This window comes from Cebus imitator, unplaced genomic scaffold (genome assembly GCF_001604975.1).
Source record: "Cebus imitator isolate Cc_AM_T3 unplaced genomic scaffold, Cebus_imitator-1.0 Scaffold415, whole genome shotgun sequence".
NCBI lineage: Eukaryota > Metazoa > Chordata > Mammalia > Primates > Cebidae > Cebus > Cebus imitator.
The window spans coordinates 1263525-1276091 of NW_016107730.1; the positions used below are offsets into that span (position 1 = coordinate 1263525).

At 53.8% G+C, this 12567-nt stretch overlaps 2 protein-coding genes across 5 annotated transcripts in view; both read right to left on the bottom strand.

Annotated features, from left to right (window-relative positions):
- Window positions 1-4984, bottom strand: part of LOC108289841 (2',3'-cyclic nucleotide 3' phosphodiesterase) — a 7968-nt gene extending 2984 nt beyond the window's left edge. Inside the window, exons 1-2 of one of the 2 annotated variants that reach the window (XM_017509438.2) lie at window positions 4813-4984; window positions 2962-3634 (exon numbers count right to left, since the gene is read on the bottom strand). In XM_017509438.2, coding sequence (XP_017364927.1) covers window positions 2962-3634; window positions 4813-4974 — 835 coding nt within the window. In that variant the 5' untranslated portion in view covers window positions 4975-4984. Of the gene's footprint in view, window positions 1-2961; window positions 3635-4679; window positions 4756-4812 lie in introns of those variants that run through there. The other variant, XM_037731668.1, reaches the window with a different exon arrangement.
- A 1134-nt stretch (window positions 4985-6118) lies between these two features.
- The window catches only part of ODAD4 (outer dynein arm docking complex subunit 4), a 38989-nt gene continuing 32540 nt past the window's right edge, over window positions 6119-12567 (bottom strand). For all 3 annotated transcript variants that reach the window (XM_037731667.1, XM_017509436.1, XM_017509437.2), the window contains 2 exons: window positions 11306-11390; window positions 6119-6770 (listed from right to left, as the gene is read on the bottom strand). In XM_037731667.1, coding sequence (XP_037587595.1) covers window positions 6755-6770; window positions 11306-11390 — 101 coding nt within the window. In that variant the 3' untranslated portion in view covers window positions 6119-6754. The remainder of the gene's footprint in view (window positions 6771-11305; window positions 11391-12567) is intronic.

Here is a 12567-nt window from a genome sequence, read left to right on the forward strand (position 1 = left end):
GGCCAGGCATGGTGGCTCATGCCCGTAATCCCAATACTTTGGGAGGCCAAGGCAGGTGGATCACGAGGTCAGGAGTTCAAGACCAGCCTGGCCAAGATAGTGAAACCCCCCTCTCTACTAAAAATACAAAAAAATTAGCCAGGCATGGTGGTTGGTGCCTGTAACCACAGCTACTCGGAAGGCTGAGACAGAGAACTGCTTGTACCTAGGAGGCAGAGGTTGCAGTGGGCCGAGATTGCGCCACTGCACTTCAACCTGGGCGACAGAGTGAGACTGTCTCAAAAAAAAAAAAAAAAAAAAAGTTAAAATTCTCTGGCTTTATATTGTATAGATTTTTCCATCTCTTCCCCAAACTCTAAGGCATTTGTAACAGAGGCAGGCAGTACAGGCCAAGAGAATCTGAGATTTACCAGTACCACATCTCAAAGGGGAAGCAAGTCATGGGAAGTGGGGTGGAAAGAACAGAAGGCTGGGAACAACATGGTACAGTGGCAACAGCCAGAACACAGTCAACATCTCAGCCCTGCTGCTTACTAGCCATCATCAGCCTGGGGCAAGTGACCGACCCTATCAATCTAGCATAACAGTTAGGGCAACCGTACACCCCAGTGTTCCCAGGACTGCCAGAGAACTATCAGTAGTGCCCCAATTCATTCAAAGGCCCAAATGGACAAGCAGTCACAGGGTCACCATCAGTTTAATACACACCTTGCAGGCCTGTTTGGGGGGATGAGAGCCTGTAGGGGGCCTCCTGGTACAGGAAGGGTCTTGGGCTATAATTGGGTGACATTATGGGGCTGGAAGACACAAAGAGGCATGGAGTATCTGTGATTTTGATTTCCAGAAGCCATGCCTGTGGCTGTCTTTAGAGTTTTTCTGTTATATTCTAAGTTGAGCTCCTGCGAAGATGTCTCACCCTCCACAGGGGAGGAAGGCCTCTCTTGAGAGCAGCCTTGCTGCCCCATTACATTTCTCCTGCTATAACCCTGGGCAGAAAAGGATTCCAGTTTTTCATTTAAAGATAAAGTACGCCAGACACGGTGGTTCACACCTGTAATCCCAGTACTGTTGGAGGCCGAGGCGGGTGGATCATGTCAGGGAGAACTTTCTGGCTAACAAAGTGAAACCCCGTCTCTACTAAAAATAGAAAAAAATTAGCCAGGTGTGGTGGCGGGTACCTATAGTCCCAGCTACTCGGGAAGCTGAGGCAGAAGAATCACTTGAACTCGGGAGGCAGAGATTGCAGTGAACTGAGATCGTACCACTGTACTCCAGCCTGGGTGACAGAACAAGACTGTCTCAAGAAAAAAAAAAAAGAAAATAGGCGAGGCATCAACTCTCCAGCAACCCACATAGCTCATTCATTCGTTAGCTGGTCAAACTAATGGCAACGTTAGAGCTGTAAGAAGTTAAAATTCTCAGGCCAGGCGAGGTGGCTCACACCTGTAATCCAAGCACTTTGAGAGGTCGAGGCAGGGTGGATCATTTGAGGTCCGGCATTTGAGACTAGCCTGGCCAACATGGTGAAACCGTCTCTACTAAAAACACATAAATTACCTGGGTGTGGTGGTGGGTACCTGTAATCCCAGCTACTTGGGTGGCTAAGGCAGGAGAATTGCTTGAACCCAGGAGATGGAGATTGCAGTGAGCTGAGATTGCACCACTGCACTCCAGCCTGGGCAACAGAATGAGACTCTGTCTCAAAATCAATTAAAAAATAAAAGTAAAAGCAACTTTGAGCAGCAGTTATTCTAGGACAGAGCCACCAGCTCACAGGTACAGGGCTTGCTCCTGGATGACATCACTGCAAATACTACAGTTCAAGTTTAGGAGCTGAGAAAAAAGTTCTCTGAGAACCCACACAGGCACAAATTCCCTGCTTCTGTGCAATATACACAATGTCAACAAACCAGAGTGGGGCTATTTCAGGTATGAAGATCATCTAAAATTGGGGGCAGCTGGGCGCAGTGGCTCATGCCTGTAATCCAGCACTTTGGGAGGCCAAGGTGAGTGGATTACCTGAGGTCGGGAGTTCGTGAGCAGCCTGGCCAACATGATGAAACCCTGTCTCAAAGTACAAAAAATTAGCCGGGCATAGTGGTGGTGCACACCTGTAGTCCCAACTACTTGGGAGGTTGAAGTAGGAGAATTGCTTGAACCTGGGAGGTGGAGGTTGCAGTGAGCCGAGATCACACCATTGCACTCCCACCTGGGCAACAGAGCGAGACCCTGCGTCTAAATAAATAACTAAAATTAGGGGCAACCAGAAATGGCCTAAAGGCATATAGACAGATTTGTGGGTGACATTTATCCAACAGGCCACTGCAGAAGAGCCACCGGGACCCGTTTTATCCCAAACCCAAAAAGCCCATGCCAAGAGAGAACCCTGCTAGAGCAGCCAGAGTCCAGGTTTCCAGCCCTTAAATCCCACATCCCTCCTGGGCCTGTGTTCCCATCTGAAGACAGGGCTTTTGGTGTAGGTGTGAGACTCATGTCCTCTGAAGCTGTAACGTGCCACAAACCTAAGCCACAATATTTCATGTCATTATTTGGGAGGAGGGGGGACACAATTCTGCTGCTGAAAATGAGTTGGAAAACACTGGGCTGGATTCTCCAAGGTTAAGTTAGAAGAGGACGTAACTCCTGTTATACAGTAATTTGTTTTTCCCACCTCCAAGACAAGACAGTGGTCTAGCTCCAGGCTGTGAGGACGGAGGTGGAGAGAAGAGTCCCAGAAGGAAAGGTGTGGTGGGAGGAAGGGCCCTCTGGGAAGCCCCACTGTGCTGCCAACTCCCCAAGGCCACCACTGGGACGCCCCGTTGCCCCGCCCCCTCCCGGTGAGCCTCCCTCTGCCTCCTGTGCTTCCTGCCTCATCCTCTGAGTACAATGATGGCCCTATGCCCACAGAGCCCTGTGCCCAGCAAGGTGGGCTTATGATTAAGGGCCGACCCCGCCACCTACAGTGTCGCAACTCCTTCTTGAAGGCCTTGTGGTTCCCCAGCTCTTCCTGGAAGACCTGGCCCACTTTTCGGAGCATGTCGGAGCTCTTCTTGGTCAGGAACCAGCCGAAGTAGAGTGGCAGGAAGTCCTTCTCCAGCCCAGGCTTCAGCTTCTTCAGGTCATCGGCCGACAGCTGCCACTGGTTCTTCTCCTTGAGCTGGGCACAGTCCAGCCGCCACGCCGTCTTGGGCTCCACCAGCACCACCTGGTACTGGTACTGGTCGGCCATTTCAAAGAGCTGCTCCAGCCGTTCCCGCTCGTGGTTGGTGTCATCTAGCACAAGAATTCTGATGTCCCGGCGGCGGCAGTAGGCAGCCAGGTCCTCATCGAGCCGCTTGTACTCCTCGGAGAAGGCCCCTCGAGCGCCGGGGGTGATCTTGTAAGCATCAGCCGACACCATCTTGGTGCCATCACGGTACTTGTCCACGATGACCCGTGCCAGCGTGGACTTGCCGCTTCCTGGCAGGCCGCGCAAGATGAAGAGTGTCTTGCACTCTTGCAGCGTGGCCACGGTGTCCTCATCCTGAAGGAAGGGAAACTGCAGCTCGGGCTTGTCCTTGGCCCCTGAGGATGACATCTTGCGAAAGAAGATCTTGGGCAGGAACGTGTGGCTTTTTCGGGAGAAGCCTCTGTTCTGTGTAAGGAGGGGAAGAGATGTCAGCCCAGGTCCTTCGCGGGCTCCCCGCCAGCCTCACACCCCTAGTCCCTTGGCCTGGTTGTGGACGCCTTCCCAAGCGAGGCAGTGCTGGACCTTTGTCCCTTTCCCAGGAGCACCTGTCCGCTTCTGGTCGTGGAGAAGGGAGAGGCAAGCCTGTCTGAAGCTCTCCTAAGCGCGCGCTCTCCCCATTGCTGCCACCTTGGAATGGAAAACGTGCTGGAGGCATGCAGGGCGCGCCGGGAGCCTGCGGTTCTGGGACTGGCCTCGCTCTTATATGCTTGGCACCTACTAAGGACGTCCTCTTTGGAGGGGGTCTCTGTGTCTGGGCCAAGCCACAGCTGCCCCGGCTGAGTGCACAGAGAAGGGCGGGGAGTGGAGAAGGGTTACCCCAAGACTGCCTCCCTTCCCCCAACAATGGCCGCAACAGATAATACTCTCTTGTCTGGGTTGCGGGGACAATGGTCCCACAGAAGGGCTGGTAGGGGGCAGGGCAGGAGAGCTCTGGACAAAGGCCCTCTTTCACCGAGGCTGCCATCTCCTCCTCTGCCCCCTCCCGGCCCCACAAAGTCGTGGTCTTTGTGCCTGCCCAGGCCAGGGCGGCACAGGGCACCTGCAATCGGGTCCAGCTCTGCCCGCCACCGTGCTGTGTGTCAGCAGCCCCTCTCGGAGCCACTTGTTTTCCTGTCTGCTAGAAGCCACAGAGACAACAGCGTTTACTGCAAAGCGTCTCCTCCTCTGAACTGGCTCCGCCTCCCGCGCGCACCCGGGCGCGGGGCAGCCGTTCCGCTTAAAGAGACGTGGCCCAGGATGCGGGCGCGAAACGGCTGCCCCAGCGCGGGACTGCGCGGGGTCGGGAGCAGCTCCCGGGCTCCCGCGGCCCCTGGCCCAGGCCCACCCGCCAGCTGGGGCTCCCAGGGGCGCAGCAGCTTCTTCGGTTCCGAGTTCCCTCCTCAGAAACGCCACCGTTTCCCTCCCCAACGGCCTCTCCGGCCCCCCACAAGTAACCCCGCTTCTCACCGACCTCAGGGCTTCCCTGAGTACCAAGAAAACTGGCAGTCGAGCCGGAAGCCCAGGGTCCTGGTTTGCAAGACGGGCGCCGACACTCGTTTCCCGCCCCGGTCCTACCCCGTGCCCGGCCCCGCCCGGCCGCTCACCATGATGAGGAGGGGCGCCAACGTCGCCGCCTCTGCCGGCACCAGCGCTCCGGAGCCGCCCGCCTGCGCGGAGGGACGCGGCAGTCCGGCTGTGGCGCGACCCAAGCCCCGCCGCTTTACATAGCCCGGGGGGGCGGAGCGGGTCGGCCCTTCTGCGCGCATGCGCCGCGAATCGAAACCCCCAAACTCCCGCCGCGCGCGAGAGCTCCGGCGGGCCCCGCCCCTTGCGCGCCCACGCCCCCCCCCGGTCCCGCCCCTGCGCGCGCCTTCGCCCCTGCGCGCGCCTTCGCCCCTGCGCGCGCCTTCGCCCCTGCGCGCGCCTTCGCCCCTGCGCGCGCCTTCGCCCCCGCGCGCACCCACCCACTGTGACCGCCAACTGGGCTGCCGCTTCCTTCTTTCGCGTGTTGAGGGGTAACTCAGTCACCCTCCCCGCTCCCGTGGATTAGCAGGAAGTGAGTGAGGCAGGGTCGTGCAAGGTCGGATCCTGTCCTTAATTTTTGATATTTTATTCATCGTGGACTTTGGCATTAATTAAAATTTTTTTTACCATATTGGATTAAAATATTATCACGCAGGTTGCTGGCACCACCGTAAACTCTGCATCTGAAATGGCTCACTGGCCTCACTCGTCCGGGCCCTGTGCCAGCCGAAAGTCAGTCTCAGCCCCTACCCTTCCTTCTAGGAGTTGTGGAGACAGACCAGGATGGCAGTAGCCAAAGTGGCAGTTAAGTAACGGAGTGAAACCCTAACATCCTCTGAGATGCCACGTCCTCTGTGAAGCCACTGGGAGCTCAGTTGGACTTTTGAGTTTCCTGTGTACCGGGTGCTGTGCTAAGCACTCAGTCTTCGCAGCAACCCCCGAGGCAAGCATCCCATTATTCAGGCAGGCAAGCTTGGAGAGCCTGATTGACCTGACTGTGCCACCCAGAGGTGTCAGAGGCGGAGTCTGCCTGCCCTTCCGACTCCCAGGCTACTGCCCTATTCTTTGGCCTCAGCCTCCGCATTCGCTTGGTTCTGACTTGGGGCATTCTCCCACCTGGATAGCTGGGACCACCCCACCGTTGTTCCATCTATAAAGCGTCCCAGTGTCCTGAGCTCTGGAGGGACTCAGCCAGTCGTCGGTGTCGGGGAAGCACCACTGTGTCTGAAGCAAGCCACAGGCCTTCCCCTCTCCTCCTCCCTGTGACTTATCATTCCCTGAAGCTCACCCTCCTGAAACCCTTTCTTCTTAGCACCTTTCTCGATTCTTCCAGGAGGCTCTTCTGAGAATGGGTGGGGGTGAAGAGGCAAAGTGACAGACTCAGGGTTTGCAAGAGTGAAAGACACTTATTTAATGGTAAAACAGTGACAGAAAGCAGCAGAAGTGAAACCCTTATTTTTCCTATTACAGAAAAATCGCTTGAAAATCCAGTTTAATCAGATCCGATGAGCCCTCTGGACACCAACTTCCTGATCCTCATCCCTACCGATGGCTTCATTCATATTCCTTTTTTCATCTCATTTTCTGTTTTTTTTCATTTCTCCTATTTCTCCCAATTGTGTTTTTCCCAGTTCTGGCTCTCTTCTGCCAACTTCTGAAAGTTCCTTTAGTCCTTCTGGTTCCTGTCTGCTGAATTCTCCTAAGAGTCTTTGGTCTAATTCTCCTGAAGTCCTCCTGTAAATTTCTCTTGATTCTCTTCTGTCAGCTTCTAGTAGCTTCCTGCCTGTTTCTTCTGATCTCGTGTCTAATTCTCCTGACAGGCCCTTGGCAACTTCTCCCAAATTGCTCCTGGCTTTTCCTGCTTCCACTCTCTGCTGTCCGCTTGCTGTGCTCTGCAGAGCAAAAGCCTCATTGTCCTCATCCGTCTCTTTCTCATCCTGAAAATGGTCCCACTGCTGTACCACCTTCTCAGGCTCATCTCTCTCTCTCTTCCTGTCCTCCGTTGATATTACTATTCTATCTTCATACAGTGAAGGTTCTGAAAAACAAGAGAAAGGAGGGAAGAAACATAAAAGTTTATTCATGTCAGGCCAGGGGCAGTGGCTCACACCTGTAATCTCAGCACTTTGGGAGGCTGAGGCAGGTGGATCCCTAGAGGCCAGGAGTTCCAGACCAGCATGGGTGACACAGTGAGACCCTGTCTGTACTAAAAATTTAAAAATAAGCAAGGCGTGCCTGTAGTTCCAGCTACCCAGAGGCTAAGGCAGAAGAATCCCTGGAGCCCAGGAGGTTGTGGCTGTAGTGAGCCAAAATCGAGCCACTGCACTCCAGCCTGGGTGACAGAGTGAGACCTGTCTCCAAAAAAGAAAAAAAGAAAGAAACTGTTCATTTCTGTGGAGGCCTGTGCTTTTGAGAAGCAGATGAGGGAAAGGCCCCGAAAATGACTGTTCTCACCAGCTCTTTAAATTGGTGTGACAGCACATCTTTCCAAAAGCAGAGAAAGGGAACCATCATTGACTGAGCCCAGCTCCATCCTACGCATCATGTGAGGACTGTATAGCTTATCCCATCTGGTCATCTTGAAAATACGCAGTGTCGTTGATTTGAGTTTGCAGTCAAGGGACCTGAGACTGATAGATAGAAAAGAAATTACACAGCCAGGCACTGTGGCTCACGCCTGTAATCCCATCTCCTTGGGAGGCCAAGGCGGGTAGATCACTTGAGGTCAGGAGTTTGAGACCAGCCTGGCCAAAAGGTGAAACCCTGACTCTACTAAAAATACAAAAATAGGCCGGGCGCAGTGGCTCATGCCTGTAATCCCAACACTTTGGGAGGCTGAGGTGGTGGATCACCTGAGGTCGGGAGTTCAAGACCAGCCTGACCAACATGGAGAAACCCTGTCTCTACTAAAAATACAAAATTAGCTGGGTGTGGTGGCACATGTCTTTAATCCCAGCTACTTGGGAGGCTGAAGCAGGAGAATCACTTGATCCTGGGAGGCAGAGGGTGCAGTGAGCCGAGATTGTGTCACTGCACTCCAGCCTGGGCAATAAGCAAAACTCCATCTCAAAAATAAAATAAAAATAAGCTTGGCATGGTGGCAGGCACCCATAATCCCAGCTACTCGGGAGGCTGAGGCAGGAGAATCACTTGAACCTGGGAGGTGGGGGTTGCAGAGAGCCAAGATTGTGCCATTGCACTCCATCCTGGGCAACAAGAGCAAAACTCTGTATCAAAAAAAAAAAAAAAACAAATTAGCCAGGCACGGTGGCGGGATCCTGTAGTCCCCACTACTCAGGAGGCTGAGGCAGGAGAATCACTTGAACCTGGAAGGCAGAGGCTGTAATGAGCAGAGATCGTGCCACTGCACTGCAGCCTGGGTGACAGAGGGAGACTCCATTTCCAAAAAAAAAAAAAAAAAAAAGGTGTGGTGACTCACCCCCTGTAATCCCAGCACTGTGGGAGGCTGAGGTAGGATCACCCAAGGTCAGGAGTTCGAGACTTCGAGACTAGCATAGTCAACATGGTGAAACCCTGTCTCTCTAACAATATAAAAATCGAGCTGGACATGGTGGTGGCCACCTGTAATCCCAGCTACTCAGGAGGCTGAGGCAGGAGAATTATTTGAACTTGGCAGCAGAGGTTGCAGTGAGTGGAGATTGGGTGACAGAGCGAGACTCCGTCTCAGAAAAAAAAAAGAAAATCACACAGACACTGCAAGTGACAAATGGCAGAGACAATTTGAACCCTGGACAGTCTGACCCCAGAGCATCTTCTCTTTTCCCTACAAGAAATAGCATAGGTGCTGGCAAATGACAGCAGGGTTTTCTCCAGCATCATTTTTTTTTTTTTTTGAGACGGAGTTTCACTCTTGTTACCCAGGCTGGAGTGCAATGGCGCGATCTCGGCTCACCGCAACCTCCACCTCCTGGGTTCAGGCAATTCTCCTGCCTCAACCTCCTCAGTAGCTGGGATTACAGGCACACGCCACCATGCCCAGCTAATGTTTTTTTTGTATTTTTAGTAGAGATGGGGTTTCACCATGTTGACCAGGATGGTCTCGATCTCCTGACCTCGTGATCCACCCGCCTTGGCCTCCCAAAGTGCTGGGATTACAGGCTTGAGCCACCGCGCCCGGCACTCCTAAATGTTTTTTATCAGGTATGGAGAAAAGTCACATCCCCTTCTGCATCTCCCTTACATTATCTTCCTGGAAACTACTAGTTACTAAGGAGCCCGCAGAGGGTCTTGGGTCTCAGGGGTCACAGCACTTTGGAGGTGAAAACAGATGCAATGCTGCCACCTGCTGTTGTGAAAGGGAAGTGCCTGGCAATTCTGCAGGTGCAGGGACGCAGGTCAGGGTGGGGGAGACTCGGGAGTCTGCTGCTTCCCTGCCGAGCAGCTGCTGCTCCTGTGGCTTCTCAGAGCAGCTCAAAGAGCACGTGGGGGCGGAGACAGAGCCCCTCTGAGGGGGTCCAGCCACCACAGAGCAAGTGCTGAATAATAAAGGGCTGTTGCCGGGCACGATGGCTCACACCTGTAATCCCAGCATTTTGGGAGGCTGAGGTGGGCGGATAAGGAGGTCAAGAGATCGAGACCATCCTGGCCAACATGGTGAAACCCTGTCTCTACTGAAAATAGAAAAATTAGCTGGGCATGGTGGCACTCTCCCATAGTCTCAGCTACTCAGGAGGCTGGGGCAGGAGAATCGCTTGAACCTGGGAGGCGAAGGTTGGAGTCAGCTGAGATGGCGCCACTGCACTCCAGCCTGAGTGACAGAGACAGAGTGCGTCTCAAAAGGAAGGAAGGAAAGGTGGAAGGGAGGAAGCGAGGGAGGGCTGTCATCTGGCTGCTCAGATACCCAGAAACCTCCCATGTCCCTGCCTGGACCACAAAGGATTTCAGCCTGGGCTGTGTCCTCCTGGGCCCCCAACCCTGGCTCCATTGACTGCAGTCTGGCTGGAGTGAGAGTACCACAGACTGGGGCAGGAAAAGGCTGTGTCACTAGAAACAGTGTGGCACTATGGCCAAAGCATGGGTTCTAGAGCCAGACTGCCCAAGACTGAAAACCACTGTATGCCTCTAACTCCTTTGCCTCCATGTCCTCCGTAAAATCAAGCTAATCACACTTCCTTCGTAGTGTTTCTGCACGCAGAGGATGTCTGTGCATACAGGAAGTATGCACATTCTTCCTTTGGAAGAATGCCTGGCCTGCAGGAAGCACGAATGGAGGTTGGCTACTGCTTTTAACATCCCTGCTCCTCTAGGCCCTTGTCCAGTGGGGCAGGGCCGCTCAGCCATCTTCTGCTTCTCCTTCTCTCCCTCCCTCCCTACAGGAAAGGAAAGCCCGAAGGCAGGGGCCAAAGGCCTCTACTCCCTGGAAGCCTTGTGAGAAAGAATGTGGTAAGACACAGCTGTCAGGCAGCCTCTGCACCTGCTTGTCACACTGCTGGCCCGAGAGCAGCGCCGTAGGCAGGAAGAGTGGGGCACTGAGTCACCCCTCCCTAGCTACATGACCCCGGCACAGCACCCACCTCACTCAGCCTCCCTTTCCCCCACAGCACCGCCATCTCCTAGGGTGGTAAGGACCCAACAAGATCATTCCTGTCTGCTGCTTAAACCAGTGCCTGGCACGCAGTGAGAGCCCCAAGAGTATAGCTACTGTTATTGTCTCTGTGCCTTTGGCCCTGCTGTTCCCTGCTGGAAATGCCTTTCCTCTCCCACCTCTCTCCCGGAAAACTTCTGGGCGTCTTTTGGAGTTGGAGGTAGATGATTCTTTTTTTTTTTTTTTTTTTTTTTTTTTTTTGATATGGAGTCTTGCTCCGTCACCAGGCTGGAGTGCAATGGCATGATCTTGGCTCACTGCAACCTCCACCTCCCTGGTTCAAGCGATTCTCCTGCCTCAGCTTTTGGAGAAGCTGGGACTACAGGTGCACGTCACCATGCCCAGCTAATTTTTGTATTTTTAGTAGAGATGGGGTTTCACTGTGTTGGTCAGGATAGTCTCAATCTCTTGACCTCATGATCCGCCCACCTCGGCCTCCCAAAGTGCTGGGATTACAGGTGTTGAGCCACTGTGCCCCACCTGAAGGTAGATGATTCTTCCTCGTCAAAGCCTCCCCTGCCTCCCGAGAGGAGCCCATGCCCCGTTGCACGTACCCTCATGGCAGCACACCTCCACCTCGCTGCCGCCCTTGCATGCAGGAGCCCAGCAGCTGAAACTCCACTGGTCAGCCTTGCCAAAGGGCCATGGGCTCCTCCAGGGCAAGGGTGGGCCTCTGTCTCCCCAGAATCAGACTCCTTCCAGGTACATGACAAGTGCTCAACAAATATTTGATGAATCAGTTAAAAAGAGAAATGAGTGGGCTCTCAGATCAGACAGTCCAGCCCATGGTGAGCTGAATCCCACCCTCTACTGCCCCAGAGACAGGCTGGGGCTGCCGGTGACACTGAAATCAGAATGTGTGGTGGGCAGTGCCAAACCCTGACTGGGGAGCTGCTGTCGTGTGTGTCTAGCACTAACAGAAGAGAAAGCAGAGGGAGAATGCTAAAGTTGTCTTTCCAGGAACTCACCTGCCTCTCTCTTTTCTTTGAGATTCTCCATGTAGTTGGCTTTCCTCAGTTCTCCAATGATACCCTTGTTGGCATCGTCCAAGGCCTGTGGATGGTAGAGGGAGCTTAACCCCTGTGTTTGGCACCTACACCATTAATTTTCCCCATGCAGATCAATCTCAGAAGGCAGGGCTCTGGTGGATACCTACCAGCCTTGGTTTCCCTCTGGCCCCTCCAACAACCCCTACCCTCAGGTTAATCTGCACTTACTCAGAAGGATCCATGCCAAATTGTGTCTGAGAGATTCACGACTGTGAGTCCATCAAACACATTTCTCTTGGGCTTAGGCATGTATTGGGAGCTGTGTCTATCTACGCATTTCTACCTTTAGATAAACTACCTAAAGCTGCTTTAGGCTTCTGTCAATGCAAAAAGACAATCCAAACCTGCAAACACTCAGCATGGCAGCATTGAAGGGACCCAGAAACACACCAAGGTGACAGGCTGGGGCTGGCCTGCCTTTAACGGGGCCTTCCAGGATGTCTGCAGTTTCCCCAACTCAAGTGAGCAATCCATAGGGGCCTGGAGCTCAGCCTGTGAGCTCTCAGGGCAGGTCTTGGCTTCCTGCTCACAGCAGGCCTGTGGGTGGCACTGACGGCACCAGCTACTCGCAGTGTCGTCTACCAAGCAGCTCCAGGGTCTGGATGCACTCTCTCCCTGTGAGCCTTCCTGCCTGGGGCTGCCAATCCAGGAGGGTGAGGGGTCAGGGGCCTGGTCCCATGAGGAGTCACTGAGGGTCACAGGTACCTTCTCTCTGCCCCTAACTCTTCAAACCACTGCCTAGCGTTCAAGGTGACCGCAAATCCTCCTTGCTGGGAAACCCTGCAGCTCTGCCTCCCAGCTGGGGCTCTCTCACTCTGAATTCCCCTAGCCCCCAATGGCGCTGGTTATGAACCAGGGTTTGAACTTTGTAATTTTTTTTTTTTTAAGAGACAGGGTCAGCCAGGCGCGGTGGCTCACGCCTGTAATCCCAGCACTTTGGGAGGTCGAGGCGGGTGGATCACGAGGTCGAGATCGAGACCATCCAGGTCAACACGGTGAAACGCCGTCTCTACTAAGAATACAAAAATTAGCTGGGCATGGTGGCACATGCCTGTAGTCCCAGCTACTTGGGAGGCTGAGGCAGAATTGCTTGAACCCAGGAGGCGAAGGTTGCAGTGAGCCGAGATTGCGCCATTGCACTCCAGCCTGGGCAACAAGAGCGAAACTCCATCTTAAAAAAA